The 13,435-nt window shown below is 36.5% G+C and overlaps 1 protein-coding gene across 6 annotated transcripts in view; it reads right to left on the bottom strand.

Moving 5' to 3' along the window:
* Positions 1-13,435, bottom strand: part of DOP1A (DOP1 leucine zipper like protein A) — a 61,586-nt gene that overhangs the window by 3,460 nt on the left and 44,691 nt on the right. For all 6 annotated transcript variants that reach the window (XM_032185593.1, XM_032185597.1, XM_032185596.1 and 3 more), the window contains 14 exons: positions 12,853-12,978; positions 11,395-11,529; positions 10,844-10,899; positions 10,216-10,320; positions 9,459-9,525; positions 7,704-7,848; positions 7,349-7,428; positions 6,679-6,788; positions 6,368-6,517; positions 5,892-5,953; positions 5,100-5,252; positions 3,785-3,921; positions 2,429-2,484; positions 1,372-1,536 (listed from right to left, as the gene is read on the bottom strand). In XM_032185593.1, coding sequence (XP_032041484.1) covers positions 1,372-1,536; positions 2,429-2,484; positions 3,785-3,921; positions 5,100-5,252; positions 5,892-5,953; positions 6,368-6,517; positions 6,679-6,788; positions 7,349-7,428; positions 7,704-7,848; positions 9,459-9,525; positions 10,216-10,320; positions 10,844-10,899; positions 11,395-11,529; positions 12,853-12,978 — 1,547 coding nt within the window. The remainder of the gene's footprint in view (positions 1-1,371; positions 1,537-2,428; positions 2,485-3,784; positions 3,922-5,099; positions 5,253-5,891; positions 5,954-6,367; positions 6,518-6,678; positions 6,789-7,348; positions 7,429-7,703; positions 7,849-9,458; positions 9,526-10,215; positions 10,321-10,843; positions 10,900-11,394; positions 11,530-12,852; positions 12,979-13,435) is intronic.

Genomic DNA, 13,435 nt, shown 5'->3' with positions numbered 1-13,435 from the left:
ATCCTTACTGAACATGCAGCCTTTTCTGCTGGATCTAAGAACAGGAAAGGATGAGGAAATCTAGTTAAATATCAAAGAAAAAGGAACAAAAAACAAAAGCCAATATTTGACAGGAATAGAGAAGTCACATTCTGAAAAGGGGAAGGTAACATGGCTGAGAAAGGTAGCATTGTCTTTCTCCTTTAGCATTTCTTGAAGTATTTAGGGATGTCAACTTTTTTTTAAGTTACTTAAAACACTTGCATGTTTGTGATACTTCGAATAACATGCCAAATATTCTCTATATACTGGGTTGATAGGAAGAATTCATTTATTTTATCTATTCACAGGCCAAAAGGATAAAACAAACCATTCCCTCCCCTTCTTCTCACTGCACTGCCAAGACTGGCTACCTGCATTATAAACTATAAAGGAAATTGAAGTTTCCGTCCTCAGGGCTCCTGTCCAAGTCTCTGTGAGAACTCTAAGAGACAGCATGATTCAGCATGACTGCTGTCTTTCCAGAAAGGCGTGCTAATGACCTTAATAAAACTGGTTTGACTAATAGCGGAGATTAGGACAGCACAGAGAGCTTGGCAAGAATTACGAGCGAAACCCCCAGAAAATAAATCAAATCAAGGAACCTTTGAGATTAGCTTTAGATTTATGAATAGTTCAGGTCACAAAGTGACAGCGTGCAAGTCCTTCCACCCTCTAGCACACGCGAGGATCTTTAGAATGCCAGGTCAATTAGAGCTGACCAAATATCTCCACCGTGCAGCATCAAGGAAGAGAAGAAATACTTGGTTTTGTCCTGTGCTGCTTCTCACTTCTGCAGTCTTCAGCATTGTTCTACGTTCATTTTTCTCCAATGGAATAGGATCGCAGAGGCACTGCGCAAGCAGTTTGCATGCATGAACGCTGCTGCTCTAAACCAACCTAGGGAGCCCCCTCCACAAGCAGGTTTGTTGCTGCGTATTCCAGTCAGCTCACACAGGAGTAGTTTAAGTGAAATCATACTGGGATCATACAGTCATCTGATCTGATGACTTAGTCACTGAGACACGTGGGTGTACTTTGGGTTCTCAGACATTACGGCAACTAAATACTTGAAAAACAAAATATTTCATTTAAGTTGGTATTACTCATTAGGTCGCAGGTGTGGAGAATCTCAAGCCACAGGCTAAATCAAAACAGCTTGAAATCATCTGCTGGGCAGTGTCATTTGCTCTGGGGGCCACTCTGCCATTGGCAGGGGTTGGACTGTGGGCTACTCTGGATGAAAACCAGAAAGGGAAAAGAAATTGGAAAATGCAGATTTTAAACATGAGAATTTTACCAAGAGGCACAGATAAACATCCAGAAACCTAGACGATAGCATCTTTTACTCACATCTGAAATTGAGGAAGGTTTTCAGATGGCAAAGCTAGGGCCAAATCCAGGAATTTGCAAGCAGACAAGTACAGGTTCAGCCATCTCTGGCTATTGTAGGACGTGGAGAAACCATTTCCTCCCGTGTATGTTGTCTCCAGACCAGCAACGGATGGGCCAGAAGTCCTAAAATAAAGTACCGCAGACAGGTAAGTCATCATGAGAAGATCCTCCTCCTGTGCTTGCCTTTATGAACGCACAACTCTTTATTTACGAAAAAAATTCGACATCCATAAATCAAAACAGAACGTTGCAAGTCTGTGCTATGGCTGGAGTTTAGTATGTGTGTGTATAAATAAAACGTTTATATAGATATAAAAATAAAAATATATTAAACTGTATCCGATTCCTGTCAGTCATCCAGATTAAGAGGGAGTTTTAACTCACTCGTTACGTGGATATTACTTTGTTTTAGAGAAAATTCTTCAAAAGAATACAAAGCTAGGAAAAAAGTGAAGAACAAGACTTGGGCAAATAACTCCTCTTGTTCTTTTGAGAAGTCTGAGTCTATTGCTAACACTGACTGAAACTAGACCACACTACACAGAGGGTAGGTGCGATAGCAATAGGCAATACAACAAAATTAAAAGCTCTGCCTAATCTCTGTGTCTTTCTAACACTAAAAGAAACCACTTTTTTAATAGAATTTTAAAAGGCGCAATCTTAATCTAAATATATGCATAATACAGAAAAACTATAAAGTCATGTGATGTGTATTTTAATTGCAAATCAGGGTCATTTTAGCCAGGAAGACGCTAAGAACGAACATACTGGTAACGCATAATTTACCCTAGATGTTTATGAGCAATCTAACAGTTGTTTTTTGTTGTTGTAGTTGTTTTGCCCTGAACAATGTGTTCCTGGTACTGCAGTCAGACTGGAACACTCTTCACTTGTCCGTTTCATTTGAGCTTGACAATTGTTTCTAAGACAAACTACTCTGAAGAATGGCTCATCTGTCCATCAATGTGCCAAGAGACCGGTATTAAGCTAAAAAAGCAGGAAGTTCGTAAATTACCTGGAAATGTCTTCATCTGCAGTGAGCTCCTGTTCCATCAGTAAAAATACTTGTACCTGAAGATCAAATGCTGTATTTTAATACCATTTTTTACAGACTGCGACCCAGGAAAATGCTGTAGGGAAGTGTGAGTAATAAGCCTTAGAGGAACTATTGTTTAGAGCTTTATTTCCATTCCTGGATGATGCCCACTGAACTATGAGTGGAAAATGGTACTCTGAAATTCATCCCTCATGTACAACTCAAGTAGCACAAGGACCTGGCTCTCTTATGGCCAGGGAAGCTCTCAGAGGCTAATTCCCCCCACTTCTTAGAAAGGGAGCCCAGCAGAGAGCAAGGCCTGAAAGAAATGAGAATAAAGAATCACAAAGAAGCAGTTAAGCTCAGGTGTGAGTTCCTGGAAACAACACAGTGCTGCCCGCTGGAAGCAGTTCCTTGACTGCTGCACCTTGCATAAACACCAGGGGGCAGCACAAGGATAGGAGAGCCATGCTGCTCCCAGCTCTTAGCAGATCTCACAGGGTAAATGGGATTTCCAATACTTACACTATTAACAGGCTTAAAATTCAATGCAGATACTGCTAAAAAATGCACTTGATTTTTAAAATATTATATACAGCTTTTCTCATCTATTGCTTAAATCTGTGGTTAGTTGTCTACAGTAGGCACCAGCAGATATCAAACAAATAACAGCAATTATTCTGATTTGTAATTTGTGTTAGCCAGCCCCTTACGAAGTACTTCATTAACGGGCTAAATGGACCACAGGATGCACCAAGCACTCCACCATTCCTCTTCCCAAAACCCAGAAGAGCATGTCAAATGGTCAACATTTGAGGCTAGCAGCTCTGAAAACAGGTGTTTCTCCTGTCTTAGGCAGAGTAAAATGAGAAACAGAAAAGCTGAGAACAGAGCCTTGTATAAAGCTAGTTATAATATTTCAGTCACAATGTGATCTGAATGAGCACTAACTGCCAACACAGCATGGATTCTGACTCCTTCTTTAAGGAGCTTCTCAACCTCATTGTTGGAGGAAGAAGGCTGAATGAGCAAGGAAGCAGCCACAGGGACTGGCAATGTTGGATTGGGTACGCATACATGGGCAGAATTTGAAGGAGTCAGTATGGAACAATAAAAGTAAAGGCAAATTTAACTCAGGGGACATTTGAACTTCAGTAGTATAAGCTAATGTGTTCTATTTGGCTGGGAAAAAAACAGACACACGGACTATGAAAATAAGTCAGCTTTCAGTTACATGCATGCTATCAAGAAGAAATTTTCTTAAACATTGTGGAATTGGGTTGTGTCTCAAAGTTGCACCACTTTTCCAAATCACGTATGCTAACTGCAACTCACCAGTTCAGTGATCATGGTAGGCCAAAGCGAAGTAAGGTGCTGCGGGGACATTCTTAAGAGCAATACTCTGAAAAACAGGAACACTTGGGAATGAAGGGTGGGCACCTGTGGCAAACGGAGACTTTCTACCAGCCTTTCTGAAACAAAAAGCCAAGAAGGTTTTCTCAGTTCAGAATAATTCCAACTTGCATTTTCTTCCCTCTTAATTAAAAAAAAAAAAAAAAAGTATCTGCCATGTCATTGCTTCAGTATGTTCTTTTACATTGACAGAATAAAGCTGTAGCAAATAACCACTGAGAAAGGAACCTTCACTAAGCAAGGAACAAAAGCAAGAAACTTCATAGCAGTTGTGTATTTTCAGTCAAGTTCTCCACATTACTGCAATACTGCATTTGGGAGTTTTGCAGTTTTACTCCTTCCAAAAAGAGGAGTTAACAGATTCCAAATAAAACAAAAAGGGCTCAAACAGCTAGAGTATATATTATTAAAAGGCTGCATCATCACAGTAAATTAATCTTACACAGGGATAAGACACTGACATTTAACTATAAGCATTCAACACTGAGGCAAACAAAGCAATTTATCAGTCAAGCCAACACATGCACTTTGCAGTTCAGACCACTGAAAAGCATCTTGTATCTTGAACATAGTAAATGCAGCTACTGACTGACTGGGGAAAGAAATTTCAAAGAATAAGTCCTGGAACAAATGAAATGAGAAAGATGATGCATCTGACTTTCTATACGGAGGAAGAGACCAAGGTATTCATCTTGGCAGCAGTAGCAGACAATATACCTCAGAAGCTGCTGTAACTATTTGCATCATCTTAGAAAATCAAACAGATCTCATTCCCAATCTCTTCATTTAAAAAGGTCAGTGGAATAGATATTCTTCAGTGATAAATAGGACATACAATCAGAAAAGCAGAAAAAAAGCACTACAGAAGTCAACAATTCAAAAGCTCTTCAAGGTCAGCCTTCGTATTTATCCCTAGTTGAACATTCAAGGTATAAGCAGATGTCATGCCAAAAAGCACCTTTCAGGTGCCCAGGGACATCAGCCAAGGTATAAAATGACAAATCAGTGAAATAATCTAGGTAAGTGAACTGCTAATCAAAGTTCACGTGCTTTGTAACCATTTCAGACTGAATGAGTTCTGAACAAAATCTGCAGAAGTTTTGTCTTCAACCACAGAAACAGTACTGCACACAGATATTCTGGGGGACAAATTTACCTGCTGTTACCCTGTGATACAAATATTCCTCAGTCAAAAATCAGATTCCAAAACTCCATGAACTGCTACATTTTTACTGACCTTGTATATCTGGAAGGTATTTCTGGTATTGGTCTATCTCACTACTAAAAATTGCAAAAGCCAATCTCTTGAGGAGCATAGCGCGCTGTTCCAGCTCTACGTCTCTGTTAGCAAACAGATTGAGCGAACTGCTCTGAGCCACAGCCACTCGTGCTGAAACACAAAATGAAGAGCACAGAGACTAACATCAAATTTCCCTTCCACTCCACTTAAAGTAGCAAATAACTCTTACTTCCATTGCATGAACATAGCTTAAAAGCAGTCATTATGAAGATACTTATTTTGCAGTTTGTGCTTTTAACAATAGAGATTTAAAATATACATTGAAAGAAAACTCATAGCTATACACAGCATAGCTGTGGGTCTTTGGGTGGCAGACCAGACACCTTTTTTAAAAAGACAGTTTTCAGGTACAGATGCTCATAAGCTTTGAATGCGCAGAATCATTTTTTTCCTTAAGCAGAGTTCAGTGTCACATGTAAAAAAAAAATAAAAATCTGCTCTGTTTAGTGAACTGTGTCATAAAGGCAAAATTCACTGTGCTCCAGGATGGTCTCAAATTCTCTCACTTCAAGAGATCTTATTTACAGATCACTAGAAACAAATAGTTGAAGAAAACAGAAAAACATCGAATAATTTAAACACATTCAAATCAACACTGAACAAATGTTTTCTTCAAGATGCTTATTCTTCCCCTCTTTTTTTTTTTTTTTTTTTTTTTTTTTTTTTTTTTTTTTTTTTTTTTTTTGTTTCCCTTGGAGAGAAGTCACTACTACATCAATAAATACTTACTCATCAAATCTCGGAATGTGGTTTTGTCATGTGTCATCAAATTATCCATAATAGCTCTCCAACTAAAAGAGAAAGATTATATACAAATCAGAAAAGCAAGAAATAATTACAGGAAGCTTTTTCTGCTCTTTTAACTAATACAGGTCCATTTCTGCTACAATTTGCAATCTGAGCTCTCTGCAATATAGGTACTATTTACCTGGTGCAGTTTGGTCTGAAACTATAAAATGTCTACCTCTTTTTCTCAGAGAAAATACTTCAGAAAAATATTGAAATTGAAAAAACAGACTTCTGCACAAGAAATACAGCTTAGGTAGGTAAGTTTCATAATTTAAATGGTAATCTAAAACACACTACAATTTCTCTCAACAGAGACCTGTTGGGAAGTTTTGGACCACATCATACACTGTCGCGTTCAAAGGTTTATGTAAAATTTGAAACAAACACTGATATAAGCAGAAAAAGGAAGGTCTTACTGGTTAACACAAGAAGCATCCATCTGGAAGAAGCTAGAATCCATGAAGAGGTCAAATGCTTCCTTTTTCCATGCTCTCCTTGTATACTGATACCCACTGAGACTGCTTAATAACTGAACACAGGCTCGATAACTGGAAGCGTTGTGAGCGCTAAACAAAAGAAGTCAACAGGAAACAATTTAAAATTGTTGCTTTACATAAAGTTTTAATAGATATCTAATCCTTATCATGCCTATTTCAACTGAAGTATCAAACAACAAATTTTAATTGGTAGTAGAGATCTATACAAATTGAATAAATTGTAAAGATACCTGTGATTACGGAGGTAGGGAACAACATAGTGCATAATATTTACGAGCAAAGGAATAACCCTCTCCTTTTCATCACTGTAGAAAACCATATCCAAGAGATGAGCCAAAACCTACAAAAGGTGAGGAACTTACGTTATCATGAATTCCCAAACTGCTTGTTATTTACTATACAGCATTTTTTTATTTTATTTTTTTTATTTTTTTGTATTTTGTCCTTCATTGAATGTTCAAGTTTATGATAGAGGTGATCAAATCTCAGGTACCACACAAAATCCAAAGTAAAAATATCCCTTAATTGTTAACACAAAATGAGGTTAAAAACACAGAAGCATTAACTCTCGGACAAATCATTCTAAAAAGCAATCTAGAAAAGAAAAAAAAATCCACAGATTGACTGTGATTATCAGCAGTAAATAACACATACAACTAAAACACATGAAGTGGGTCACCACAACAGTTCCCTGTACTACACATCTGAAACGGCACACTTTTCTTCTCATCCATCTCACTGAATATTTATAATTATCTTAACAACAAAGTTTTATTGTTATATGACAGGAACCCGTATGCACTCATACCACTGTTTCCCAGCAAAGCTCATTCCCCAAGCTTTCCACGATATAAAAGATTATTATAAGACAGCATTTATTACACTTGAGGAGGTATTTACCTCAGAAAGCAGGGTCAATGCATGGACACTATAAACAGAAGGAGTTATGCTTGAAGTTTCCATTGCTGGAGACAACATGTCTAAATGAAGATAATAATAGTAAAAAGTTCAAAGTTAATTTTCTTAAGCCATTATTCACCTTGCAGGCATACTTTAACAGTGTATATTTTGAATGTGCACAGACTTTGCCATACATACCACATAAAGCACTAATGCCTCAACAATACCAAAGCATTTTTAATGTTTTCAAATACAAATATTCAATTAACAAAGTTACCTTCTTGGTTCATTTTGGTGTGATAATTAATGTTTATTGAAAAGTTTTATTTCCAATAAAAGATGAAAATGAAGTCACCTTCAATATCCGATTCTACATTGTTTCCATCAACCATAATCTTGGGGGAAGGCTTGACCTCTAAGTTTCGTCTTAGCCAAGTAGTCTGCTCCAAGGAAGAACCAGCAATTGCTCCTATGGCGTCCACTATCTTGTGTGTTACATCCTGATAGAGGGGAAAACAAAACAAAAAAAAAAAACAACAAATAAACAAGCTTTTAAGAACTTTGTGCAGAACGGCTACGTTTGTTGTCCTGACACACATTTTCTGAAAATCTCTTTGTAATTACGTATAGAACTGCTTTAAATCTCTTCTGTTCAATATTGCCAGCGATGAAGAACGAACTCCACAGAAAGTAAGATCATCTTCAACAGATTACCAAGTAGAAGTAAGTAGAAGTTACTACAGAGCTTTTCCAGAGGACAAAACTGATATATACGATAATTCTAGTACATTCAAGAAAAGGTTTGAAGTCAACAGAACAAAAATCTGTAAGTGTTTATCACATCCTGAAGGACTGAAGCGTTTTTATAAAATCCTTCCTACCACATATGCTGACCACAGTTCTGAGCACACATCTGGTTGTGGTAGCAACCTCCTGACAAATAAATGTCAAAATAGCTAAGAAGGGTATCTAAGAAGATATCTAAGCATTACTCCACAGACACAATTAGTATCTGGAAAACGCTAAGGAAGTTATATTCTATGAACAATTGCTTAACTCGCGGTTGGCTCTGCATGCTTTCCAACAAGATATTATTACATCATCTTGGAACTGAACCACATACACATCTAACTACACACATCTGCTTGTTAAACAGGAATAATGTTCATTAGTAATCAAGCATTTGGGAACAAGCCAATCTGAATATGAGCTTGTAATACAGTGCTGCTACATACATATCAAAATAAATTCTAAGATTTTAACACCAACAGGACCCCTATTTTATTTGCTATAAATTAGCAAGAAAACTACACTGGGTGGCCCCACATTAGAATTTTTCAAACCATTGTTCTCAGGAGAAAAGAATTCAGAAAACACAGTAACATTAAGAAGAGTTTAGGAATGAAAAATACTGACAGAAAATTAAAAGAACAGGCAAGGCCCTGCTTACAGAAAGCACTCCAGACTAAAAATGTAAAATAAGAAAAATATATGCACTTAATTGAGGAAAATAAGTATCAAATGAAGCAGTCAAGACTCCATTATTTCACAACCAGAAAATTCAATATAGGCAGTATTATTACCAACCTGTTTGACATTTGTCTCTTCCTCAGTCTGCCTTCCAGTCCCACTACCGTCTTACTTGTGACCACCTTTCTAACATCTCCCTCTCTCTCTCTTCCCCCACCTCATGACCTCCCTCTAAACCTCCCTCCCGCTTTGCTGGAAAACTGGCAGCACTTGGCTGTTGTCCAGCTGCTGTTTCTCTCTCAAGGGGGGCATTAATTATCCTTCTTTTATGTAACAGTCAATTAAAGTAATATCTTTAGGACACCTTCCATCAGACTTGGCTCAAAATTGAGCACCAGTCCTTGGGCTGAATGGAGAAGGACAGCACATAGGTCCAATTTCCTTCAGAAACTACACTAAATTAAACAATCAACATGCCAACAATAAACATTTAAAATTTGTTTAGCACTTACTAATTGCTTAAAAACACTTTTACAAGGAACATAATTTGGGTACTGCCTTGTCATTCATATGATTCTCTCAAACGAGGCATTTATTGTTCAATATTTTTAAAGCAACAAAGCCTACAAAAAAATCTTACCTGAAGATCTCTTTGGTCCTTCTTATTCTCCAGGCTCGGATTTTTCATAATAAATTCATTCAGAACACTGAAAAAAAAATGAAGCAAATAGGGATTTTGTAAATTTTGTAACCAGTAATTTTGAAAGCCATGACAAATCTGAAGAAATTTATACGCCCAGTATTTATTTACTAAACCTTAATGTCACTACTACTTATCAATATTCTAGGAAATACATTTGCAAGTTAGTTTTGATTATACCATGAAGTTTATGACATATTTTACTGGAATATACTCAAGTATCTTTAGAAACAATTTTCTAGTGAAGTTAAATTCCAGAAATTCAAGAAAACGGTGCTTGATGCTTTATACAGAAAAACATATCCAACATGTTATTTCTAATACTCCACAAACAGCTTCTGTGCTAAACATGAATCCTTTCTAGTGGGCTGCAAATCTACATATACCAAAATTAGGCATTATTAGTTATTAAATAAGTAAAATCAGAAATTTAAATCTAATGTTTAAAGAGCCTGAATGGTTCCAATAACCAGTAAGGTAATAAAGATCTTGTCTTATGTAATATTCTAATAAAAAATTTCATCTCTCTCTATAACCATTCCTCAGAGAAGACGCTAATAGAAACAGAACACAGGTAACAGGGATTCATCTCCAGATCTTTTTCACTTATCTTTGTGTCAACACACTAACACTTCAGTATGATTTCACACACTTATGTTGAGCTTCTTTAGAAATTGCAGATATCAAGAACCCTTACCCAAGTATGAGGAATTGTCCTGGAGCTGGAAGACCAACCTGGATGGAATCCTTTAAGAGAAGCAGCAGTGCTGCCCAGCTATCTACTAAGCTGGTCACTGGAATCCTAAAATAGAGACAGCAATGACAGCAATGAAAATAGCATCATCTCCCTCAGCATTCTTCACTTTTTTACCTCACAGTTTACCTGTCAGATATTGTTAATCAACACTACTACAGATTTTTATTTTTTTTCTGTTTAATATTAGATGGTTACATCAAGCCATTAAGAAAAGAAAGAAGGCAGAAGAACAGTATACTCAAAAGATGTGCTTTTCAGTCAAAGGCTGGAGTGGTAGCAGTGAGTTACAGTACAAGTAAGATCAGCTTTCTTTACACAGTAGGGAGACTTCCTGAAAAATTTTCAGACAGGGAAGAAGGGTGTTGCAGAATTCGGGAATTCCTTTTCCCTGTTTACTTTATAAAAATCTCCTTCTTCTTTATAACACCTACAGTTCAAAACCAATCTTTCTTCATGATTTATAGTACACAAGCCATTTCTCTTCCTAAGGGTTATAAAATATAAAAAGAAATCCAGTTTGTTCATCTGCTTCTTGGTGACAGGAATAAAGTTTAACTTCTTGACTTACCTTTGAGTATAAGCATAGAAAAACTGCAACATGCAGACTTCCAGTGAAAGATGTTTCTGGGGAAAAAAATGAAAACTGTTACAGGGAAGAAAAAAAAGACCTTCCCCACTTGCTAGAGCAAAAATGAAAACACTATTTTACTGCATTGCCTGAATATGTAAATTAATTCATTAACAAGGTATTATGAACCCTCAATAAGGCATCTCTTTATGAAGTTATTCTTCTTTTGTTTCTTCCTCTTTTCCTCATTTCCCTTTCCCACCCAAAAGAAAATTCAATCTTATACTAGGGTTTCTCTCTTGTAAGGAAGCCATCCCCACAAAACACTTTTGTTCAGAAGCAGTAAACAAGATTCTGCAGTCGTTCCAAAACCAGCAATGACTTACATGACTTCCCTCCAAAAGCTCACCGATCTACTAGATATTCAGAATTTTCACACTAAGTATGGTATACAATTATTTCATGCACAAAGCCAACCAAGTATGTACATCAGTGTTCTAAGCTTTAGTAAGACATTTAATAAATCAGTAGCACTTCTACAGTTTTCATACCTTGTCCTTTGCTATGGCTGGAGGCTGCTTCAAAACTTCCTTCACTGTTTGTATAACAGTCTCAGTTCTCATAACACTGATTGAGCGAACTAGCTCAACCAGCAGAAGCTGTTCTTCACCTGCTGCAGGAATAACCTAGAAGAATAAACATATGTCACATTACCATCACAGACAATACCTATACCAAAAATTACAATGAATGGCCTTATAGGCTTTTTTCTTAAGTAAATGGAAAGAGACCTACTACTATGGAGGATAAAGAGGATCTAGACCCAAAATGCCTCTTAGAGCCATGTGTCTTTACAGAATATAAAAGCAATCTTAGGAAGTTGCCTATATTGGTAGTGATGCTTTTAAGAAAGCTCTTAATGAGCAGATTTCTATCAAGTGAAGAAGAGTATCCTGACAAATTTTTGAGTGAGAGTAAAAATAATTCTTAAAGCTTCCTTTAAGAATAGATGTTGCCTTCAACTACTTTTGTGGTAGTCTTCAGGTTAGCTCAAGATATTTCAATAAAATAGTCAAAGAACCTTAAGCAATCAAGCAGGTAAGCATACAAAAATCTGAAAATCTGAAACTCGAGGTTGGAAGCATCAGTTTAGCTTTGTCATCTACAATTTGAACTTTGACCACATGGCTTCCAACTTGGAAACACACTCCTTCACAAAACACTACACATTTTTCTGTGAAATGTTTACCTTATCTTCAAATACAACATGCTATATGTGAGATGTTACACAAGAGTTTATGTAAGTTGTTTCTATCCAGGGCATGATGCAAGTTGAAAGCTCCTACAAAGTCATCACTGAACTTACAGTATAATCTTAAAGAGATACATTATAGAGGTTGGGGAGGGTGCTGAGGCAAAGAATACACAATCTGCTGCAACGTGTGAGATAATTACATAAATAAGGCCTGAAGTATAATTCATATGCAGAGAGGTCAAATTTATAATTGTGGCTTCAAAAGCAAAAAGGCAGCAAATACTCTATTTCTGCAAAAACTAGATGAGTAAAAAGCATAGTAATTAAACTAACATCTGAATATGAACACTGCGAACTAAATTATTCAACAAAATTATGCTTTTAACCAGCTGTGGCAAATAATATACATGTACAAAAATCTTGACTATTTATGAAGATACTTAGCATGCATTCATGTCCCTAAGCTTCTGCACAAATTATCATTATTCTATTACTCTGCTACAGAGCAACTTTGGTGGCACACACTGTCCTAGATTCTAGAAAGGTACAGGGAAGTAATAACAGGTTTTAAATAAAATCAGTTTTAAATTGGTAACTCCCCAACAGTACAGTTGCTAATTAAAAATACAACATAAATATTTTCCATTTCATAATACGCATTATTCACTGGAATGCCAAGATCTTATCCTTAATGCTTCCATATCACTTAAAGCTATTACTGCAATTTAAAGTGACCATGGCAGTATAAGCATACCTTTGTTCTAGATGTATTTTTATTTTGTCTTCTTTCATTCCATACAAATGCAATAGCAGCCATAAAGTGAACACCATGATTCATTGAAATTGGACCCAACAGTTCAAGAATCTGCTGCCTCAAATTCTGAAATATGGAGGAACACATACACTTTTAGTTAAGTATCCCTGCATTACATTCAGAACAGCTAAGAAAATGTACTTTACGAATTTGCAAGTGATAATGAAGTAGAAAGCAACATATAGAAAAGTACAGAACTCAAGGTGATCTAACAAAATGGGTAAATGTCCTGAACAAGATAAGCAGCAATAACAGCTTAAGCTTTGCATGTAAAGGTAGGGAATAAACAACTAGCTATTCAGGATGAGAAACTATTTAACATAGCAGTGCTGCATAAAAAAAGAAAAAATAGAATTGTTGGATTATTGTGGATCACAAACTCACTGTGTTGACTTTGCAAGGAAGTGGAAAAAGGCATTCATAAATAGCAGCACATCATGACAGACATAAAATATTTTTCCTGAAAGAAGATACCATGTACCATGTCCAGTTTTGGACACCTTACTTCAAGATATGTACACAA

Source organism: Aythya fuligula, chromosome 3, assembly GCF_009819795.1.
Source record: "Aythya fuligula isolate bAytFul2 chromosome 3, bAytFul2.pri, whole genome shotgun sequence".
In the NCBI taxonomy this organism is placed as follows: Eukaryota; Metazoa; Chordata; class Aves; order Anseriformes; family Anatidae; genus Aythya; species Aythya fuligula.
This window is presented reverse-complemented; position numbering and strand designations above follow the sequence as displayed.